The sequence below is a fragment of the Cuculus canorus genome, chromosome 5 (assembly GCF_017976375.1).
Source record: "Cuculus canorus isolate bCucCan1 chromosome 5, bCucCan1.pri, whole genome shotgun sequence".
Taxonomy (NCBI): domain Eukaryota; kingdom Metazoa; phylum Chordata; class Aves; order Cuculiformes; family Cuculidae; genus Cuculus; species Cuculus canorus.
Window position 1 is genome coordinate 13,018,263 of NC_071405.1, and position 18,494 is coordinate 13,036,756.

Below are 18,494 nucleotides of genomic sequence, written 5' to 3' on the forward strand. Positions count from 1 at the left end.
TTCAGACTTCACCTCTTCCACTGATCCATGAGTGTATACTGTGCACTGAAGAAGAGCTCAACTTCCACCCCCTGCCCAGAACCTGGGATTTTATCAGGAAGGACTGTATTTCAGTAGCAAATGCAAGGGACTTAAGATTTAATAGGTGACCTAAACTTTAAATATCCACAAATGGTTTATCTTGGAATCTTAATATTTCTTTTGATTTGATTCCTTACATATTTTTAAAATACTTTTGACAGTTTCTGTGGAGAAATCATAGCCCAATGGCTTAGGAACAGACCTGTCAGTCTGGGAACAAAGCATGAATCAGCTACTGACTATGTGAGTCATGTTTGACAGATCACTTATAATGTTTATACCTTGGTTCACTCTAGTGTGGGGAATTCATAGGAACAGGAGGCTGAAAGAAGTTTTCTGGCTGTAGTCTAATCCACTGCCATGGTAAAAAAAAAACACTCCCACAAACCACCTTTGAAAATCTCAGTGACACCTTTGTACAAATAAAAAATACATAAACAAATTACCAGTACTATCCTTACACAGAAGAAATTGCTCTAATAATAATCTCAGCCTGAAGAACATAAAAACAAATCAACTAGGTCATTCTAGAGGTTCTAGTAGCCCAGGAACCTCTTTCTGGCTACTGCCCGTAATTAAAGTCAAGTGAAAAAAATGGGGCAAGGATCTGGCAACACTTCCTATGGATCTCCCGCGACCTTCCTCAAACCAATCATTGCACAACCGCTGGCTGGAATTTCCTTCTGACATGGAGCACCTTCTTCAGTCTGTCGGGTCTCCTCATCACTCTGGCACCAAGGGTTCTCCAGATTAGTTACGTGCTGTGTGAAGAGGTACTTCCTTCAGCATTGGGGTGACAGTGCAGTAGTACTAGTGTTACCAAAACCGATAACTGCAATGCTCTTATTTTACATTTGAGCAAGACATTTATATTCAGTTTTCAGTATTATTTTGTCACGTTCTACAGGGAAAAGAAAGAATGTCATGGTTTTGGCATCTTCTTGCCTTTTAATATGCCTGATTTGTAGACATTAATCCTGAAGGAGTTGCACACTCTAACTGATTTCACAAGAGACAGAGCTCTGTGCTGCTATTATTATTGTGCTCCAAATGCAGCACAGAGTCAAGCCCACGCTGCAACAGTGTTTGTGCAGTGTGATATTTCAAGACGCTCTTACTGAACTGATTTTTCCCACCCACCATGAAAAAATAAGTACTTTGTTCCAAATCATTGCATGACAAGCTCCCAGGGCAGGCCAGGAGAGTCACGGATCTAAATAGACTGGGTTTCACGAATCATAAGGATTACAAGTTTAAAACAGACAGTATTGCGGACAAAATAACTGACCATGACGCCTATTGCTCTACTGTCAAAAAGGCAGTAGGGCATAGCAAATGAGTTCTCTGAACAAAAGGCATGTTTGAAGGCTTAATAATTGACAAGTTTTATTCAAATTTTAGATATTAATACTACAGGAAGAAATAAAAAAAGTACCAATTTGGGTAACATAAATGAACCATTCCAGTAGCATTAGAAAGCTGCTTCTTGACTTTAGGAGACTCTGTACTGGGCTCCTCAAGAGATTCTGTGACAGACCTGGGAGGCGATACACCTGCTGCAAACAGGAGTTAGGGACTGAGATGGCCTCAGAGCATAGAAAATGGATACAACATATGGTGCAGACATTACATACAAAGTAAAACCTTTGCATTTTTGCTTTTATTAACTACTGTTTTAAAAGAGAAAGCAATGAATATTGAAATAGTCCTGTGTTCCCATGCAACCCAGTTTGACTGCCCAGGAGATCATAGGGAACATATTGGTTAACTTCTCAACACTGTGTAATCCTCTTGTATATGACATATATGCCTGCGATCCTAGAAAGTGAACCGCTGATTCTAAATGAACCAATGTAAACCCCAAAGCAATACGAGACAATAAGCAACTGAGTCAATGAGAGAATCTCCAGTTCAGAATCTGAACTGAGGAATCCTTATAAACATTCATGAGAAGGTCTGCTGAGCCCTTTGGACCCACTCATACAAGCAGAAAAATCTGTCAGATCAAGTTTTAAATATTTCACCAGCAGATAACAACAGAATTTCCTTCCTTTTATACAGATAGAACAGTTGCTCTGGATCAGACTACTTCCTGAACAAGGACAACTCAGTGCTACCTCCTTTTTAAACTGGCTAGAAATCTAGAGCAGTGAGATGATCTGTGACAGCAAAGAGATCAGGATCTGGATTTAACAAGTTACATTAATCATGTGTTTTAAATGATCTATTTTCATAACTAATGTGCTTTTTAAATCATCTTGAACAATCTCATACATAGAGCAGGACCAATCAACAGGGAACATTGTGCCCTTGGAGAGGCTGTAAAATTGGACTGCATGGTGGTGGATATGCATAGCTTAGTTCTTAATGCAAAAATAATTATGTCTTAATTTCAACATCTCACATGATTTAATGTAGGCGATGATGTTTTAAGTGCAAGAAAAATTTTCATAAATCATCTTAATTTCATCAAAATTATTTTAAATCGTTACAGTCCAAAACCAACCAAGAACATTAAAACAGTGGGAACTGAAAAAGTATGGAACAAATAATTTACAAATGGAGTTCATATAAGTCAAAAGCCAATACACAAACACAGTAATTATAATGAAGGTACCACTCTTGATAACTACCTAAACAGGACAAAAATACAAGGATTCTTACATTAAAACTACAACTTTTCTATTTTATTAATATAGTGAACTTAGGACTATAGAAAATTTTGTGGCTTCAATCGTATTGCCTTGATTCTGAGTCCAACCATGCTAGTACTAGAAAGAAAAATGTATAAGAATTCTAACTGCAGTGTTGTATACCTGTATATTGGTTTTAAATTATAAAATCATTATATCTAGAATGTTTCACCCAAAATGTATAAACTTGTCATGGCATTTTCCGTATGTGCCAAGTGACACCAAAAAGCACATGAATGCACCACCCATCTGCCTTTGTAGTGATTTATTAGGTACAGATCCATTATAAAAAACCTACACAGAGCTAAATACGGTGAAGAATGAGGATGACAATATCAGCACGAGTCAAAATTCCCATATCCTTTCGTAAGAGCATTACACCATTACACCAAAACATTGGAGCACCAAAACATTGGAGCATTACACCAAAAGAGCAATTAAAGCCATGATAAGGCATATCAACCATTCAAAGCCTTACAGCTACAAAAATGAAAGGCTATAGAGAAAGATGCGTTTGTTCCTTTCCATTTTAGTACTGGCCTACATATTATTCATAACATGCTTCATAAAGGCTTTCATCTCCACCTCCAAGAGACATATATACATGCAAAAAACATAAACCTAAGTGGCAGTTAGTCACCTTACAGTGATCTGATATGCTTTAATATCAAGATACCAGCACGTCCAACTATCTCACGTTGCTGGCATTTAAAGTTAATCTACCTCAGCATTGCTGGTGTCAGTGTAAAAGAGACAAAAAAAAAAAAAAAAAAACAGACAATACAGCACAGGAAGAGGAAAAAAAAAATACCCAGAAAGACTGATTGTTTTCTTCTTCTTTAGCTCTTACCACAAATACTCTTGCATATTTTTCACAGCTGGTGAAATTTCATTACCAGATGAAAATTTGTCTTTAGTCATCTCTTTACTACACTATCACTATACAGCTTAGATATCAGAAGAGATATATTTAATAATGCAAATGAAAGAAATTGTATTTCAGACTAAGTATTTATTTTACCTGCTTGGAAACAAAGACGAAAACTACAATGGAAGACAGGTCTCCAATTGCTATTTGTTAAAACATGTCCATCCAATTACAATTTGAGATTAAGACAGAGTAAAATGGGAAGACTTGCTGATTTACAACAAAAACAAATAATTTTCAAGCTTGTGATGTACTCTGGTTGTCACTAAACATTCCAAAGGTATTATAAATAAAGACACCATGTGATTATACCCATTACTTAAAAAAAGATAGGATTGTCTGCTCGAAATATGGTTGCTTTTCATATCAGGTTCCAAACAAGTTATTCATGAAGTGACCAGTAAGTCCATCAGTAACAGCCACACTCACAAACACATCCTTCAAGGCACATTTGTATAAAGACCAACAGTGCAATTAAGAAACTAATCTGAACTTCCAGATTACACCAGAAGAACTGAGCCACTTAAAAAGAATGGCTTTCTTCTTTAAGACACCACCATACACCAAGTGGTAATCCCTTAAGTGTCTCCTGTGAAATGCTACAGAAGAATAACAGGGGGGAAGAATATCATATTCTATCCTCTGGCAGAAATAAACCATTCTGCAGCCTGAATACTAATTAGAATAAAAACTGTTTTGATTTTTATTTCACAATACCCGATGTTTCTCTGCCCAGGCATCAGTTATATTGCACACGTTTGCTTTCAGCTTTATGACTGTAACTAAATCCACTTCATTTAATCATTCTAATAAATCTGCAACTCAGTAGAAACCACTAAATGAGATATTAATAGCACACTAAATATACCTGCTAGACAGACTGTACAAGAAAAATATAGAAGTACAACAAAAAATATTTGCACTTGTTTAAGTGCTAGATTTCTGTTCATTCCCCAATACAGGGATATATGAAACAAAGATTAGCAAACACGCCTTGTCCACACTTCAGAAGAAATGGCCCCTTTACCATCAGAGTATATTCAAGGACACTTTCACCTCTATGATAATATATAAGGACTTCTATGGGGAGAATTTATACTTCAAAACAAACATTTGGAACAAAATGCCAAAGATAGGATAAGGCTTTTACATTACATCTAGGTCTCCTTGTACAAAAGGAAACAGCTGATTGCAACAAAACCTTGATGGTGACTTGTACATTGTTCATGCTAAAAAGCCAATCTATGGCCCCTATAAAATCTGGTGGGTAGGACTTGTTTGTTTGTTTTAAGGCATTTGATCCCAAATATCGTCACTTATTGTAGGAAACCTGCTGATGTTTCAATATACCTTTGGCTCCTTTCTTTGACTTCAGCCAGCGGTACAAAGCACGAGCTCTATAATATGCTTCTGCTAAACTGCAGAACTGTACATCCTGCATCAAATATTCTCTAGCTTCCATCTCGCTAAGGTAAAGTAGATGGTGGAGCACAAGGTCCTTTATGTTTTAATAAATGTCACTTCCACAGCATGCGGCGCAAGGTTATCAAGTGGAATGGGAACAAGAACTTATCAGGATAAAAAGCAGAGAAAGACGTTTTCCCTGTACATGTTTTCCAGCCTCTCAGATTTAAGCTCTGCCAAGATTTCACACAGAAACACTGCAGTAGTGCACAAGCCAAGAGCCTCTATAGTCTAAAATGGTAATTACCTGTGTAATCAATGTCCTTGGTTCTTCAGCTAGTCATGACCGTGGATTTTTCTCATTCTATATACGACAGAATTTTACTCTCACACACACAAACTTCTCTAGGGGTGACGTATTGTTCGTAAACCTGGTTGTCCCAGTTTTAGACTTCTTTCATCTAACTACTGCCACTAAACACTGATTTCCCACATAGTCCATCCTGACAGACACATCCCAGAGTGCCACACTGTACCAGGTAGTTATTTGCCCACTATACCTAAACTAGTACATTCAGTTGCTAAATCAATTTTTATCACCTCTCTGTTCTACCCTAAGTTAATTACCATTATGCTGCACTATTAAATCCTATCCTGAATTTTAGTTAAATAATTGCTCCTTATTTCATACCCTCAGCTATGAATGCTGTAATTCATTTATAGAATTCAAGTAAATGGATATGGCACGAATCTCCTTTCACTTGCCAACAATTTATTCTATTTTCCCCATCACCTTTAGTTCTTTTGAATTTATTCTGTTTCCTTCACAGGAAAAAGTAACTGAACAAAAGCATAGATTCAGTATCTCTCTCTCAATTCAACAAGTTACACCTCTGCCCTCTGCCTTTAATGCTGTAATTTCTTCCAGCAAAGACCTCCCTATTTCACTTCTCATTTTCTGAAGAAATCCTAAGATATAATCCATCTGATTCTAGGTCCAGTACTCTGTCAAATTTACTAATGGTGACAGCACAGCATTGTCCTTGTCATTTCAGCTCACCTCAGCCTCATTCTGTTCTTATCTATTGCCAAAATTTCCATATCTTTCTGAGATGTTAAAGCCCACTTCTTACAGCAAAACTGAGAGCATTCATAGAAGATGTCTCATTTGTCTCTATTATACAGTCTCATGGTCTATCAATTGCTAACTATGTATTTATAAATAATTTCTTGTGTTCGTCTCCCCTTCTCTTTCCATTTTTATGTCACTCCAACTATGGCAGTGTCTATTTTAATGCAGGAGTACATTTCATCTCAATCTGCACCCTTTTCCACCACCTTCCTTCATGACAGTTTCCACATCTAGTTTGACACAATCCTGTTTGTTGTTACATAGCCTAGTCTACCACATTTACAGAAAAGCCATTCCTTGTACATGACATTTATTTTTCTACTCAAGAAATGCAACAGCACAAATATACAAATTTTTAAAAAAAATATTTGCTTTTAACTTCAACTTTTGTTTTTATTTCTAAACCCTCAGCAATCAAAATAGTATTTCTGTCCTTTTTATTTCTCTGTACTTTTCACAAAAAAAGCGCAAACATCACAAATTCCTGCTAGGATAATTTCATTAGGTTTACCAGTAGTTCACCACACAATTTAATTTAACTACAAATGTTTTTCTTTTCTAAAATACAAATAACAGTATTCCAGTTTTGTTAATAACAGTATCCGGGGTAGAGACTATCACAATATTATGCAGTAGAGTCAAAGACGAACATTAGTCTGACTTTATTTTTTGTTATATTGCTAAAATAGGTCGTTGAAATAGATTGTACAATCAGGCACAAAGTCAATCCTTTTCACTCATCGTAAAATTATTGCTTTTCTACTTATGGTTTTGCTGGACAATACCAATAAGATTTCTTACTGAACTACAGAGATTTTTTTTTTAGTAGTAGTTGGAAAAACTGTTTTGTGTATTACACATCTATAACGCAACTATTTATGGAACATTTTATGGATGAGGAAAGAAATGTTATCACATCTTCAGACAGTATTACATTAAACTTATCTTTTTTATATTTATTTTTTTCCAACCCATATCACCTGAAGATGAAGACCCAAAACTACTACAAGACAGCATAAGTAGTTTATAGCTGTCCTGACATGTTCACATGGTCCTTTCCTTGCATCAACTCTAGCATTTGTGTAACAGGTGACTGATAATTTGCCTGTTATGAAAACCCACACCATTCCAACACTACCTGGTTTGAAGTAGTAATTGCTCCATGTAGCGACAGACCATTCTTATCCCTAATGACTTTATTAGACTGCAAACAACTTGTCTATAACCTCCTGTTTTCTTTTCAATTCATGCTCCCTAGTCAGAATACAAGAACATACTTTGCTTCTTCTGTTTCCCTGTACACCTGTCTCAAAAAGACAAATATAACTACATTCACATGTGCAATTCAAGACATGCTAAAAAAATACATGCAATATTTATTTTATCCAGAACTCATATCTCAACAGAACTTTGAGGGTAAAAACTTTATTACATTTCTCCAGTGAAATTTCATTACTTCAACATTACTAGATTAATACATATGTAGTAGGAGGTTCGCTTTGAATTTTGGCACATTAAATCAAATATCCAGGTGTGCAAACAAAGAAAATCAGTATGAAAACATGGGGTTTTATAACTAATCTAAACATTCCTGCTTCAACGAAATATGATTAAGGGTTTGTCTTGTATTACTCTCACAAAACAAAAATATCACAGTCAAGCAGACAGGTTGTTCACTCAGACTTCACTGAAACTATAGTTGTCTACGCTGCAATTTACATTCACTGTAACCGAAGACTGAAAACGTCATTCAGAGTTTCTCCACAGTATCACCTCTTGATCTTCCATATAGACAGACCAAGGTTTAACTTGCCTACCATTTTCATAACATTTTGGTATTCCTTCTGAAATGCTTACAAAGTGCTTTGCAGTTTTAAATGTTCCTGTGCACACAGACAATACTCAAAGAAAGTCGTATCAAAAAGTAATCAGATGGTAAATGCTAATTTAGCAGTTGACAGGCCAATCTTGGTGAAGAACTTGAGCTTTAAACGAGAATGACATAAATCTTCATTCTTCTTTAAGGAATTGCTTGGCCAGTTTACAACATTCTGAAAGATTAATTACCAGCCTCTTGCAACCCCAAACTATTCAGAATATTTTATCCAGTATATTCCTCTATTTCAATAGTTGTCATTTAAAGAAAAACTAAAACTTAGTTTTCTGTTACTGTAATTCTGTTTAGAAAATCACAAGGTACGCAATCCCAGACAACAACAAAAAAAATACGTTTTTATGATGAAAACATAATCCATGAGTATGAGTTACAACTCAATAGTGCATCATGACATGGCCCTCAATAAGCCACCTATTTAATATATTACCCCCTCCGTCCTTATATTAGATGTTTACTGCTCTTTCTCTACAGAAGTAAAATTTAAAAAATACCCTAAATAAATCATAAAATGGTTTAAGTTGGAAGAAAGCTTAAATCCAGTTTCAGTCCCACTGCCATAGGAAAGGACACCTTCCACTGGATCAGGTTGCTCAAAGCCTCGTTCAATCTGGCCTTGAACACCTCCACACATGGGGCATCCACAACGTCTCTGAGCAACTTGTTCCAGTGCCTTACCATCCTTATAATAAAAATTTTTTCCTAATATCTAACCTAACATGACATACTACTTCACAGAAAGCACGGCTGGCTGTCAGATTTTTTGTTTACATAAGCAATGAATCTTCAAAACACACACTTAAAAGTAAACATTTTTTTTAAAGAAATATTCTGTTCTGACGCCAAATAACAACCATACGATGTTAGCATAAAAGATAATTACCCTAATTTTAAAAGCCATCCAATTAAATTTTAAAAGTCAAAGGTGACAGCGCATACTATCCACACTTCATAAAACAATGAACGTCACCTAAAAGCTGAATGATACATACCAGCTCAAATGACAGTATTCAGTGACAGCAAATGAAAAGTTCTTTTCTTGTAGCACTCAAGAAAATATTTCCTTCTTTCCAAGAAGTTACGCACAAATCAATTCCCATCATCTCTGTGCATACTCCATTTGCCAGATGATAAACCTTACATTGAATCATTGACAGAATCCAACCATCACAAGTTACCAGAATGTAGGTGACTGTCAGAAAATATTAATAGAGTCTGCCACTTTTCTGGTGTTTCTAGAGTAACAGACATACCTCGGCAGATGGTCCCGTTCCCCACGTATCCGGGTTTGCAGGTGCAGCTATGTCCCCTGACAGTGTTAGTACAGATTGCGTTCTCATCACAGTTATGCTGCCCGCTGCCACACTCATCGTGCTCTACAAGGGGGAAAAAGAAAAACAAAAAGGGAAAAACATTACAAGAGACAGTGATTTTTGCAGTGTGATGATCTAGCATATGAAAACCAAGTGGGATAACAAGGTTGCCTCAATGGCTGAACACCAGGAGTTTGGTGTAGGAGTCAGCTATGGGTTTACTTCAGTTGCAAAACTCAACACCAGTAGGTTATTTAGGTTCAAAAGCAGGAGAAAAAAAAGAAGTGGTGAGGAGGCAAAGTAAGGCTCTGACAAAAAGCCATGAAGACCATTATCACAGAAATCTGCCGTGAAGACTAATCTTTACATCACTGTCCATCTCCAACAGTAATAAGTGTAAATAGAAGGTAAGTGAACACAAGAGGGGCCCTAACAGCACACCCTTGAAATACAGTTTGGTTGTCACAGCCACTCGCTCTAACGCACTCTGAGCTGACTCTCTCTCTAACAGAGTGTTATAACATTTTACATTTTTAGAGTGCCATACATATCACCAAGCCCCAAAGAGCCTTCCAAACAAAATGGGCCATATTTTGCTTTCATCCTGCAACTCTAACTGCTGCCACTGAGCCTAATTTGCTGCAGCTCCTGCACTTCACTCTCCTGCTACGTTTTATTCTAGTAAAGCATCAGTTAGAGGTGGCAAGCTACCTGACCCTGAAGTTTCTCGCTCCTTCCTGCAATTACTAGGAGCTTCCCTCATGCAGTAGGAGTACAAAAAGAAAGCCTGACTATCTTACATCCTTGCACTGGTGGATTTACAGTTTTTTTCAGTGGAATTGAGGCAATGCAATGAAATTTCTTAAAACCATATGAAGGACAACAAACATAATGGAAAATCAGAATCTGGAACCCTCCTTGGCAGTCTTCATTTATGCAACTGCAATCATCAGGCTAGTATCCATATACTCGGAGGTAAGAGGCGTCCCCTTCTGGAATCAAGGATTTGCTTAAATATACCAGTGAATAAGGGGTGTTCAAAACACTCCAGACCAAATTTAGCTATCTATAGCCCACAGAGAGAGGTAGTGCCTCTAAAACATGAGCAAAATACAGACGCTGAATTAACCCTTTTGGAAGATCCCCTCCACCGAGAGCAAAGGGATCAAAGGCTTTGCCACTGAAAATTAACCTCTGCAATGCCCTCACTTTACTGTATTATATAGAATGACAGCCAAATTTCAAGATAACTCAAGTCACATATAGACTTGAGCAGTGAATTCCAATGAACCCTCCAAATCAAATACTTCTGCAACACTGTTGATAACTATTTGCAGAACATATATCCAACATATGTTTTCTATTTTTCAAATACATTTGACAGAAAAATGATATGGATTGCAACCATTTTCTTTTATACATCATCAAAGCGATATATCACTCGCTCACTTTTTGCTTTTAGCAAGTAACTCTCATACATACACACTCTCAAATGTGCCTGGCTTTAGCTGATAAATTCAGGCTTACATTTATACTTGTCAGTTTATGTCGGTCCCTAGCTCTGCTTAGTAATTCACTTCAGCTTGTTTCCAATTTTGAGATGCCTTACATATTCTGAGTGCTAGACTTCTTCAAGGGCTGCCCGTTCTTTCCTTCATCTTTTAAGAAACTGTACCATGCCTGATATTGCGCTCCAGTCTCATGGTGCTCATACTGCTGGATCAGACACAAAAAGCACCAAGTTACCCTCCAAGGAAGTGCTTTGCAGGCTGCTGAAGTTGAATGATGCTTTATTTTAAAAGAGACACTCTCTCCATAATCTCTCCTTTCTCTTACTACTTTTATTAGTTGCTGCCATTATCTTTCATGTGTTCATATTCAAACTATAATGAGAATGCCTACTCAAACAACCACCAAAATCAGTTCATTACTTTCTCAACATTTCAAGTGTAAGCAACAGACTCCTCAGCAGTATCATACATGTTTTGCCCAAAACCACAAGACATTATACTCTACTATGTTGTTTTAGGACGGTGTAAATCACTGTATTTACCACTCCTGCAGATGTACAGATGCTGGCAATATCAAAAGATTTAACACTGACAAAGCCGCATTCCCAGAGTCATATTTAAAACAGAGGTCAGTGTTTTTTAAGGAGATACAGTCTGAAGAGTTAGCAACAAATACAAGCATGGGAACCAGGCCTTCATGAGACATCCTGATGCTGCTAGCACAAGCAGGGCTGACGAAATCTTGTCTCCGTGATGAATCCCAAGTTTTCTTAGCATCAGTGTGGTTACAATGATGGGAACTTCAAATGAAGTTTTCCCTGGTGTAGGGATGTCTATAGATGATGTTCCTACAGGTCTAATAAGAATGAGAAAGCATCGATTTTCTGTCAAGTTGCAAAAATCTTTTAGTCTAGATGGGAAAATCCTTGAGATTCTGTCAAGTATTGAATTAACTTGGGTTTCCTTCTTCCTCACAAGAGATCACCCTTTGGAGCAATTGGTGTTCACACTGAGAGGTGAGCATAGAAAGTAGGCTCAAGCATTGTTTAAACTCAAAGAAGATCATAACTAATTTGCGAAGATCATTGTTTTACACACATTACCTATCCAAAATCTCCCGCTCAAGCACTGATCAGAGAGAATCTGCTTTTGCTCTAATGTTAAATACTCTCTGACTAGACAGCAATCAAAGACTGGAAGAGAATGACGCTGAGAAACAAATAAAAGGAGTCTCAAACAGTATCATTCCAAAGCACAGAAGACAAGAGAGCCGAGTCAAAAATCCCGAAGTTATATCTTCTTTTGACAATTTGACTTTCAGCTGAAAATGAGAAGCATGAGAAAGGGGACTCTAAAAGACAAAACCAAAAGTTCTTTGGGTGTTATTTGTTTTTATTTTAAACACATTCAGCTTCCCATATATATGTAGACATAAATAAATACGCTGCCATGCTCAGAAATTAAACTGTCATCATTAAGTTTGATTGAAGATATCCATCTCTCTGAGTTCTATTTGTTATACAACTACAGAAAAGCAGCTTATGATCAGAGATAAAAAGAACTGGTAGGCTTACTGAGAAGGACAGTACTGTAGAGGATGCAATTCCCTGACCCAACACTCATTCTTCCGGATTATTAATATCTATTTCAAGAAGTGGATACCATTTCAGAAGAACAGTTAGCAGCACCAGTCTTTGCTTACAGAAAAGTTTTTTTTATGAACTCTCAGAAAAATACCTTCAGCATTAGTATTTCTGTTGCTCAGGAATCCTGGTTACTGATAAAGCCAAGGAGATTGGTTACTTTTTGTGCCTCTTTCCCTCTATAAAATGAGAATATTACAAGATTCTATATATTTTTTAGTATTTGTCATTCTCTTAAAATCCTCAAATACTAAATATTTTACAGAAAATTAAAGGATATCACTCTTCTATTGCAAGAAAAAAAAAGGAATAATCAAACATCAACTGCTGGTTTACCTTCTACTTAATTTATTTTTCCTGCAAGCAGAGACAAGATATGAAAGGACACACCATCTCTGAAGCTTCAGCTACACACCAGCTCACCTGTCCCTGTTTCACAGCCACCAAGTTACAGCTAAGGCCAGCAAGCTCCACACTTAAACGTAGCATGTTTTCTTCTGGATAAAAACCTTCTAGAATTTCCAAAACCCTCCAACGGACTTTTCTAAAATCCTCAAGAACATCTTGTTTTCTGAGTTTACACCTGAACGGGGCCTACCTGTGAAACAATGACTATAAAGTTCATTCTTTCCTCGCTCTTTATTCTGAGGGTTGGCCATCAGCTTCCAAAAGCACCTGAGAGATCACTTGTAAGAAATTAAGCATCTCTGCTGCCTGGGTTGTATGACTCTGTAGCATCATGCCACTTATCAGCTGTGAGTGTCCTCTATGCATACATTAACCAAGACCTTTAAAATAAAATCTCTACAGAAAATTTCTATTTGAAAAAGCTGTCACTGGAAAGTCAAGCCTGGTTAACTACTTGCCTCAGGCAACTGAAATTGCATCAATTTGAACAAGGTTCACTCTGATCGCGCTATGGGTCTGGGGACACTGATATTTATACATGGATAGTGTTACACATTGGCACATGCACGGCGTTTAAAGGCAAGTACTACAGTTATCTCTGCTGTGTTCACAAGCAATATAATAAAAATAAGTTTATCTTGATGATTAGAATACTCAAGAGCTGTCTGCAGAATTCATTTCATTATTACATGGCCTTACAGAGATAACAATCACATAAAAAGCAAAGTTAATTCACCAGAAAACAGTTTCAAGTAGATGGTTAGTTGCACATCCTATTATAAAAAGCTCCAATGCAACCTACAAATCACTGAAAATCACCTGATATCAAAACACATGCTGCTCTGTAAGCACAATGATATTAGGGCACACAAAATATCTCCTTTTTCCTGAAATCCCAGGGAAAAAAATAGTTACAGTACAATGGCAAAACACGGATCATTTCCTCTTAAACTCTCAGTAACACAAAATTAATCAGAAACTGCTGAAATAAGCACAATGACCAGACTGCCACAGCAAGAGATATGACCACACTGCACCCCCACATGCTGGTGTGCACACTGGAGGCAGATGGACCACAACCAGCAAATAGCACACTGCAGCACATCACACCAACATGTGCAACATCACCAGACAATATCTACTGTATACATATGTCAAAAACAACAGCTGAATAATACTTGAGGCAGAAAAAGACCACAAACACAACTCAACTCCATACCTGCTGAAAGAACATTCCCTGTAAAAGGTCAAGACTCTGCTAACAGCTGTATTAGCTACACCAGAATAATCAATCATGATGCATTTCAACTGCGAAGCTACTTGCTTAAATTTGAAACAGACCTTTAGCTTTCTTCAAAACACAGGCACCTGTTTAGGCTAATGAAGTTAAAGCATCTGCAGGTTGTAGCAGCTACTGCACACCTCAAATGAGCAAGCATTCCAGCTGCTCCACCGTTAATATGTAACTACCTGCTGGTAGTGGTCACTTCAGTGTGAAGTATAAATAAGAATATTCAAACAGGGACAGAAAAGTCAGCAACCTTCAGGCACTCATGTTTCTGTCAAATCCTCCATATTCCCATTTTTCTAGCCTAATCATACTGATCACATAACTACTTTTGTGATACTTAAGAAATACCTTCTACTCTGGGCTAAACTGGACTGGAAGAATGCAGTAGGAAAAACACTGCAGACGAGGGGGATGGTGCCATGCAAAGATTTTTTTCCTGTCTGAGGTAACGCATTCTGCATAAAGCCACCCACACTGTAGCGCAAAACTTTCCGTAAGTAAAAAACACCATGTAAAAATAATTCAGATGGCATACAAAGCTAAAGGATTTATTTATCATGTATTTCTAAATGCAGAGGCACAAATACCTAAGTGTATAAATAAACAATTATAGGTAACCATTTTTTTTTGCCATTCAAGCGTACATGAAATGCAGTGTTTGTGAAAGGTTCTAGGCAACTCTGACAATTGCCATCAGAAGAACTGTCCATAATAGAAAACATCATATTTTGATACTCTTGCAGGTTTGGTGATTATGAATATCCACATTTTTAGTAAAGAAATCTTTTCAATAAGATCTGTTTCTATTCATTACACAAGACGTAGATTACCTCTGCTTATATTTTACGTGCATATGTTTTTTTAAGTGTATTTTTCAGAAATACTACAGAATTTCTAGGATGCTTCTTTTTTCCCATTCTGATCAAGACCATTAGACTTACTGGATCTGTATAGGCTCTAAAGGCAGGATCTACTTTGCTTCAGCTTTCTCTTTATTTTTTTCTTTTCTGTACATGCTTGGAGTAACTCAAGCATTTGTATTGTTGTACATTTTGTCTAAAATATTTAATGGAAAACTAGAACTACAGATTGAAAATCAATAGCAAACAACACAGAAAAGCTGAGAACCTTTTGGTCAGGAGTCATAACTAACTGTAACACCAGGATAGCTTTCCCTTGCACAGTTCAAAAGCTCATAATGGATTTCAAACTTATAATTTCTGAAAGGTACATTTGACACAGGATTTATTTTTCAGTAAGAGTGCCGACCTTTTTAACTTTATTTTCTTTAAAAACTGGTGCTCTTCAAAAAAGGACCAACATTCGAATGCAATTACTGGACACATAGCACACTGAATGGTCCTTCACCATAGCTACTCTCACTTCTCATTACAGAAAAAATGCCCCAATTTAAACCTGCTTACAAGATGGAAACAATTTTCTTTTTGTAAGGATTTTCTTCCATTAGTTCCCAAAAGCCTTCATACTTTAATAATAAAACATTCACCTTTGGAAAACATTGTGCATAGATTCCCATTATTTCTATTTATTCTTATTTTTACAAGACTGAAAGCAAATCTTAGTTGTTCTCGAAATCGTTGAGATGATGGTCTGCTTCTGGGATACACAAGCACAAATGCAGCAAACATGTCTCTACACCAAGAGACTCACAATATAGAGACAACTCTCTCACCGAATAGCAAGGTAATCAGATACTACTATTGTTTAGTAATACAGAGTCCATTTGTATAGAATACATGCCCTAATGTAAAATTAATTAGCTATTTGGGAAGACTTAAGCAATGGCCTTTGAAAACTCAGAAAGGAGAAAGCCACCTCTCCAAATACTTTTAAAAAGAAGTCACGCTTTGTTGCATAGCATTAGGATATAAATGTCTATGTAATAACGAAAGCTTTAAAAATGAAAGATTGAAAAAATTGAATTTAGGAATAATTGTGGACTTAGTGGAATCAGGATTTCAGCTCATAGGAAGTTCTGATGAAACAAAAGAGATGGCTTTTAAACAGACTGAATAATAGGAAGCATTATTCTGAAAATACAAGAAGAATCTCCCCAGAAAACCAGGGCAATTAGAAACAAGATGCATACATCAAACAAGAAATTACATTGCAGATAGTAAGCTAGTGAAAGGTAATAGCTAATTGTAAATCCAGACAACCATGGTAAAAAAAGCCCCTGTATTTTTTCCTGCTTATGAGAATTAAAGAAACAAAGAAAAATGTATATATGCTCAGACTGAATGTCACTCATCCAGGCTCACCCTGTCCATTTCCACAAGCAACAGGGACAAAGAACAGGGTACAGAACAGAACAGCTTCACTGTGTCCCCAAGGTTATGCCGCAACTTTGTCCTTAGGTGCAGTTAAACATACAAATGCTGGCAGAAACATCAACTTTGAGGTTCTTTTAATAAGAAACTAAAATGCTATTGTAATTTATGACAAAATGAACAGCTTCTGGTGTTAAACATGAAATTATTTAGACTGCATTCTAAAAGAGAAGACATATGCTACTCTTGGGTAATTAGGAAGGAATAGTGGGATTTAATTCGAATATAAAATTCTGAATGTTTATGCAATTGCCTCTCAGAATAAAACCTCTCAAATGTTTCCCTTTGAATTCAAAAATTTTTTTTTGGCTGTCTGGCACCTGGTTAGATTTTGGTCTTTTATCTACTTGTAAAATTAAAAAAAAAAATTTAAAAAGCTTGTAAAATTAACTACTGAAGTAAGCCATGTTGCTTCTTTTTATCCTATTTCATACTAATTCATTCTAATAAACTAATCTGCCTGGAACTGTCTAGAAACCATTGTAAGAAAACAATAAAATTCATGTGCCTCAACTAGTATTTGGAGAAACCCTGAGATTTGTCTCAGTGACTCAATCTCAACTTTTAGTTGGTTTAGTTTAGATTTTCACACGACAATGAAATCATCTTTGTAGTCATGTATTAGAAGATCATGAAAAAAGAACAATGTAATCTTATTCATGCACTTAATATGCATCATATCTAACTTTAATGGATATATATACATATAGGAGAAAACAGAATAAACCCACTATCTCGTTACAAAAATGTGGTCAGTGACTCATACATCAGCTGGTACCACTTCAACATTCAGAGAGTGAAGTCTTTACAACTCAGGCTTTCTGTCCTGAGATGCTCAGCCTTCAATTCCATTCAAGAAGAAGCAGAAAGCAAACATGAATGCAAAGGTCTATATATTCTGTTCCTGTAGTAGACAGGTACTGTCAGACTTGATAAACTCAAAAGTCTTTTCCAACCAAGTGATTCTATGATTCTATATAAAGACTTCATTATTTATTGCAAAAATTGGACCTTACTAATGATCTTTTCTCCTATAAATCTCTATAATAAGTTCCACTTATATACATACATATGGACAAAAATAAGAACAAACATGGATAATGAAAAGAGATACCATAAAAGAAGACATACATTTTTTTCCAGAAAGATTTGTAGTACACAAAATGTTTCATAAGACAATGTTTTCATAAGGAGCTTTTGTTTTTCTTTTTATACTTAATTTAACATATAGATATTTAAAGTGTACTGAGTTGAAACTATATGTGAATACCCAAGTAAGGAGCATTTGCTACTAAGTTTGAGTGATCTACCCTCTTCAGTATTCAACTCGGTTTATGTTTTCAGTTTTCGCCTTCACATAGTCCTCTGTAGCTCCATTTGCCATATTATACTCTTAATTATGTGAATAAACCCAATTCATAAAAGCAAAATTCAGGTTCTGTTTGAAATTAATAAAATAACAAAGACACTTAAAATTTTCCTTAGCACCAACACAAGAACTTTTCTATTCACAGCCATTCACACCATAAGCATCCTGAAAAGTGTGTGTGCAAGTAGGCATACGATCTATCCAATTCTATTGGATCTGAAGAGGTTCTGTTTCAACACTCTCCTCTTGCACTGAAAGTCTTCATGTCACCCCTTCAGCTTTTGAGACGGACAGACCAGAAGTGCACACAGGATCCAAGACACCAGAACACCAGAGCCTTATACAACAGCATAACAATATTTTTCAATTTGTTCTCGTTGCCTTTCCCAAAGGATCTCACTATTCTGCTTCTCTTTGATCATGGATGAGTAATGAGCATTTTCAGAGACCTATATGCAATAATTCCAGTATCTCTT

General features: G+C 36.4%; 1 protein-coding gene across 4 annotated transcripts in view; it reads right to left on the reverse strand.

The window, feature by feature from the left end:
- NELL1 (neural EGFL like 1) overlaps window positions 1-18,494 on the reverse strand; it is a 299,987-nt gene that overhangs the window by 108,545 nt on the left and 172,948 nt on the right. For all 4 annotated transcript variants that reach the window (XM_054068679.1, XM_054068678.1, XM_054068677.1 and 1 more), the window contains one exon: window positions 9,386-9,508. In XM_054068679.1, coding sequence (XP_053924654.1) covers window positions 9,386-9,508 — 123 coding nt within the window. The remainder of the gene's footprint in view (window positions 1-9,385; window positions 9,509-18,494) is intronic.